Source organism: Phlebotomus papatasi, unplaced genomic scaffold, assembly GCF_024763615.1.
Source record: "Phlebotomus papatasi isolate M1 unplaced genomic scaffold, Ppap_2.1 HiC_scaffold_322, whole genome shotgun sequence".
NCBI classification, from domain to species: Eukaryota; Metazoa; Arthropoda; class Insecta; order Diptera; family Psychodidae; genus Phlebotomus; species Phlebotomus papatasi.
In genome coordinates this window covers 9112-15340 of record NW_026604543.1, presented here as the reverse complement: position 1 = coordinate 15340, position 6229 = coordinate 9112, and the positions used below count along the sequence as shown (strand labels likewise).

Here is a 6229-nt window from a genome sequence, read left to right as displayed (position 1 = left end):
TTTTTTTCACTTTTTTTATTAAATATATAGCCTTACAACATACTGATGATAGAATTTGTTTTTTTTTTCTTTTCTCAACAACACAGAATATTTTCTAAATATTACACATTTATGTATGTATATTGTTTCATCTTAAGTGTAACCTTTAAAATCATTATTCTGTCACATAGTTCATGTTATGTATGTCTCAGTGAATCATTGAATTTGTAGTGTAATCTATCACCTACAATTACTATTCTTACTATTTACATCTTTGTCCAAGTTCTACCACTATTCATTCAAATTATTATGTACAGAGTCTTTCAGAAGGTTTTGTTTTCTTTTTAAAGTAATGGAATTCAAAATATATAATCATTTTTATTCATCGACAAATGGAAATTATGTACGCAAACGAATTACCTCGTCTTATAAATATTCTCTCATCAATTCATCACTACAATTAATTGTTATACAAAAGCTATAAGCTATTTACAAATTACATTAATTGTGTGTTTTTTATAATACAGTGATCATTTAAATAATAAATTCACTAATATGTAGATCATATAAATACATAATTAGTTTCTTTTTCCTTTTCTTGCAAAATATGTCATTGATAAGGTTCTTTCTGTGAAGTGTAGTAAACAAACTGGACGCATATTCGCTTAAACATTGAGCTGAACCGTTTTGTAGTTAGCGTGATTTCATGTTATTTTATTTCAAGCATTGCCCAGAGATTCTTTAATTTTTCACAATTACTCCAAGTACTACGCTTCTCTCTTTCTTGTATCTCAGGCATTCTCTTTTCTTTCACACAATACTTATATTGCAATTATGTTGATAATGGTGGAAACATGACTTTAATATGCATATGTTTTATAACAATTGTGTAAAAGAAATTAGATTTTAATTAATTGCGTTACATTTTATTTTTCTGCTATATGAAAATGTACAATATAGCAGATGCACTGGATTCATTATAAACTTTGTATTGCAGGTTGCATCGCATTATTTACTTTGTCCAAAATATGATTATGGTCAGATGATACATTTTAAAATTAACAAGACGCAGGCAGAAGCAGATTGGAGACCATTTCTTATTCATAATATTTCCAAAATAAAAACAAATTAACATACAAAACAGTTAATATAGCAATTTCGTTTTAATTTCTTCATGAAATGAAACTGCATTTTGAAGTTGCAATTCACATGCTATACATATAAGAATGTGAGAGACTTTTTGTTCACAATGTTTTTTTTTTTTCAATAAAATGAGTAATATAACAAAGAAATATGAAATATAATTTCTAAATTTGAATCTCTTGTACACTGTCATAAAACAGAAAATTTTAAAATCAGATTCAGACAACACAATTTTGAGACCGTTTAATACCGATTTATAAGGTAATTATGAATTGTAGTTCTCAGCTATACGCGTTCAGTTTATTTCTCAACTTCACCCCTCATAGAGAGTGTTATAAAACTGTCATAATAGTCAATTAAAGAAGAGGTCCAATGTTCGGATACCTCTGGAACCTTAATTACCCTAAGTGCATCGCACCCCCCATGAGACTTGGATGAAAGTATCCCATGTAGAGTTGAGCCCCAGGTGCCCCTCGACCCAAGGCTGCCATTTTGATCTTTTCAAGTTCAGCCTCTTGAAGTCTTTTCGCTTTAGCACGTCGATTCTGGAACCAAATCTTCACCTGGGTTTCTGTCAGTCGGAGGGATGATGAAAATTCAGCTCGTTCGGCGATACTAAGGTATTGCTTCTCTCTGAATTTCTTCTCGAGTGATAGGAGTTGTTGGGTTGTAAAGGGAGTTCTAGGCTTTCTGTTAGGTTTGTGCTTCCGAAGATTGCACTTTATGCGCGGCGGCTCTTGGTTATCTGCAAAAGGCAGAGAAAGAAGAAAAAAAAGATATTAGCATGACAAATTCAATCGAGATTCCAGTCTATCTCTACTGGACCCATGATTGATTCTAATATATACATTTTCCTAATAGGTTTTGGTCACTTAATTGTTCATCCTATCTTTCCTCTTCGATGGGACATGAAAAAGTGAGAGAATCTATTAGAGCTTCCTCGGAATTTTATTCAAATGATTCTCTAAATTGTGGACGAAAAAGTGGCTAAAGTGTTGTTAGGTAGCACCGAAGCAATTAATTGAAAATAAACTACAGCATTGATTGATGTTACCGGCAAAATTTTAGTCTCAAGATACCTGGTATTTTTATACATAGGTTATATATACAAGAAAGCATACCACCGAAAACTCAGCTAACCTCTAACTGGACAAAAAGTTATTTCAATTATGTGATTTTAATGTCACGTTTCTGAATTCAATTTCTGATAACACTATCCGTAATGTGCTGTCGGACTTCTCGCCTTTTTCCACTAGAAAAAACGATTTTCTCCATCTGACTTTATTGCTTTGTTCAGTTTACATTCTGGAGGAATGGCACTATTATAGATTATCTTCTCAGTTCTAAATTGTTTGGCATCACCAATTCAAAATCTCCATTCTGCTGCCGATTTTTGAGTAGCTCTCTCTTGAATATATATACAAGGCACACATGCGAAAGAAACGATTAGACAATTCTCGATTGACTGTCAATATCCACCATGATAAATATTTGAAGAACGTATAAGAATCAATATAAATAGAAGCACCAGTCCACTAGCAATTAAAATTCTTGCAAGTGGTGAAAGAGAAGAAAAAAATGTGACGGTTACAATTGGTGACAATCCTAGAGGAGAAAACATAAAAGACTCTCATTCCTCTCGAATTAATTTTGACTGACTCATTTAACCTACATGTCTGCCCTTAGAAATGCATCGCTCGACGTTTAGATCTGAAAAGAATATACCTACATACACTATACTTGTCAGCTAGGACAGAAGCAATTTCATTGAATTCCGCCGGAAGATTAATTTACGCCTTTCTTATATACGTTCAAACACATTAGATAGAGTGTCTTCATTATTTCTCACACATAGTTTACACGCCAAATTCCCATGTAATTGCTCAAATTATAAACAAATAGCAAAAAGTAATCCATAAATCCACAATCTTCTTATTACAGTTTTCGAAAATAACAGTTGAGGTAAATTAGCAGATTTCTCAAGCTAGTAAGAATTCGAGAAATTTTCTTTGCCAATTTTTGTAGGTGTTTGTATACACGGTCAACATTGTACAGATTTATATAACAATACAAATCAATGTATAAATCACCTCATGGATCTTTAATAAAGATTTTAATTTAATTTAATAAAGATAATAAATCACCGTTTTTTATCCGGTCTACATAAATTCAAAATTTTAGGAAATACCTAGTCGAAATGAATCCGATTTTAACCAAAATTGGCCGTTAATTTTTGGAGATTTGATTATTGACAAAATTTTAAATCTTCTACAACTTATGGCCTCTAGACACTAGAGAAATTTATGTCCACATTAAAGAGTTTTTCCTACACAAGGGTCCTCGAATTTAAGTTAAATTTTTTGACGATCAGCGGAAGAATTGAGGAGAGTATTCCAAAAATCGGCGTATTCGCTTGATCATACAACAAGTGATTTTAAAAGATTTCACATAATAATAATAAGAATTATATTATCGTCATTTTAATTTATCTGATTATTTTGAAACTTATTCAATCTGAACTTATTGGGTAATTTTCGACAGCTATAGTTTATTAAAGATTTATATTTGTTAAACGTTTATTGACTATATTCAAACTAAGTCCAGTTAGTTTATTTTAGGTACTATCTTTAAAAAGTTGTGCAGTACATTTTCCTTCCATATGTTCATTATCCCACTTCTTTATTTTTTTTTTTTAAAGTAATACATGTCTGAACCGGTGGCAGCCAAAATCCCGAAAGCCGAAATCCCGAGAGCCAAAATCCCGAAAGCCAAAATCCCGAATGTTCAAAATTCTGAAAGAGATGAAATTATGGAGGAAAATGTTTAGAATAATTTCCCAAGACACAGAAGCTTTCTCTTTGCCTCCAGCAAGCGCGGGTGCAATCGTGGGAGTTTTTTTATGACACTTTTAAGAATTAGGGGTTTTGGCTTTCGGGATTTTGGCGTTCGGGATTTTGGCTTTCGTGATTTTGGCCTTCGGGATTTTGGCTTTCGGGATTTTGACCGGGACCCGTCTGAACTACCCCCCCCCCTCCCCCCCTTCCACCAAATCTTATGCAAAATGAATACTTTCTATCCGATTAATCCCCAGAAATTAATATGTTGAAATATATTTTCGTTATTTACTAACAAATTTAAATTTAGTGTTTTTTATAGCATAATTTATTAATAATTTTGCATAAATTTGGAAATAAAAAATAATATTTGTTGCTCAAAATCTCTTAAACAACACTCCTAAATGCATGTTGTTATCATTCTCAGAGACTATGTCACTACAACTTATAGTCTAAGCGACGAGATTTTACTAAGAATTATTATCAATGTTATTATATTCACCAGAGTATAATACGACTCATAACTCTCATGTGAAATGGAGAAAAAATTTTTGAGAATTCCTTACCACCCAAATCAAATAAAATGACACAAAAGTGTCATTTTATGCGACACGAAAAATAATATTAATCACAATTAAGTAAATTGGGAGAAAGTAAAGAATTTTCCCAAGAATGTCGCCGAAACCTCACCCCTCCCTAGGCGGCCTTGTCATGCGTAATAGAGTAGAGAAAAAAGATCTCCATATACTAATCGACTATTAGCATTTAAACGTTTCAGTCTCTTAGAACATTAAGGAGGCATCAAGTTGAGAATTTCCATAAATAAAGTGTAGCATGTGACCACTTTCTCACTTAATTTTAACTAACGAGATAATGTTTTTCACTGATGCATTCCTCGGGGGAAACTCAAAAATGACAATAAATCTCTCTCAAGGCGTCAGAAATTTATTAAGTCTTTCCATCTTCTGTAAATGCTCTTCTTGTTACACATGTTCATTCAAGTGACAATTTTTACATTTCGTTGTGGCACAAAAGTAGCATTTTACATGAAAATCAAAGGGAATCATTTGTTTTTTGTCCATTTCGTTGCTTTTTAAGCATTTGGTATACATAAGCTAGAAAAAATGACTGCATCATTCCTTTATGTAACATTTCAATTTAAAAATAATGTTATTGTATATATAAAAGGTAGAGGTGAAAATTTGGATAAAGTAATAATCTAATCTTGTCACAAAAGATATGATTTATTTATATTGCTTGAAATCTATAGGAATACATTAATATGATATACTGTGATATTTTGACATCTAGAATTTTGCATCTCTCAGATCTAGGAACCAATTTCTGACATATCACTATGAATCAGACAATTTTTGAAAAAATGATGTTACGTCGTGTCAGACCGTCTATTCATTTAGTCGTTTTAAAGCTAGTTAACGGTTAGAGATAGAGAACAAAGGTATTCGGGATATACGTTAACTTTAGCATTATTAAAATTATCTTCCACTCCTTCCCTTCTACAACAGAATATGTTCAACTGGATATTTTTGAACGTGTTAGGAGGTGTTTCATATACATACTTAAATGTTCGAAAATCGAGATTATACCTCGATCAATTAGACAAAGTCTATATATACACTGAGAGAAATCCGAAAAAGTTAAAATAACATTCCGGAAATGTTTATTTTACCCTGCAGTATTGATTCGAAATCTGTGTAAATATTATGCTTTTTAGGCGTAGTAGGGGTTAAAGTTAACCTTTTTCATGTTAATTTTACCCTTAAAAAGGTGTAAAATTAACATTAAAAAATGTTGATATATTTTTACACCTAAAAAGTGTTAGACTTATGAGGAAAAAAAGTTAATCGCACCCCCGTTTTTTCCTCAGTGTAGGGGAATGTTGGCATGGTTCGCACAGAGTGAACCTTCAAACAACGCAAATTTTCTCTTTATTTGCAAAGAGCTAGTTTGTCATTTCTTATCCATAAGATAGATAATTATTAAGCTCATGAGACGAGATGAGAAATAGTAAGTCAGCTCTTTGCAAACAAAGACAAAATTCGCATCGTTTGAAGGTTCACTCTGTGCGAACCATGCCTACATTCCCCTATATTGAAAAGCCTTGTAATCTCCGATGAGTTCAAATATATTGCAACCGGTTATACACCCTTAGACTACCTATTATGAATCAAACATTCAGTTGTATTATCTTTTTTTCAATTTTAAGCAAATTTAAATATGACCCATGCAAACCATTGAAATTGGCTATAAAA

The 6229-nt window shown here is 32.0% G+C and overlaps 1 protein-coding gene across 1 annotated transcript; it reads right to left on the bottom strand.

Annotated features, from left to right (window-relative positions):
* Positions 1-1520: 1520 nt before the first annotated feature.
* Positions 1521-1874, bottom strand: LOC129809137 (homeobox protein H17; the record flags this gene model as incomplete). Its single annotated transcript, XM_055858945.1, has 1 exon — positions 1521-1874. A coding segment is annotated over one exon (354 nt), but the record flags the coding sequence as incomplete, so codon positions are not given.
* Between the last annotated feature and the right edge of the window lie 4355 nt (positions 1875-6229).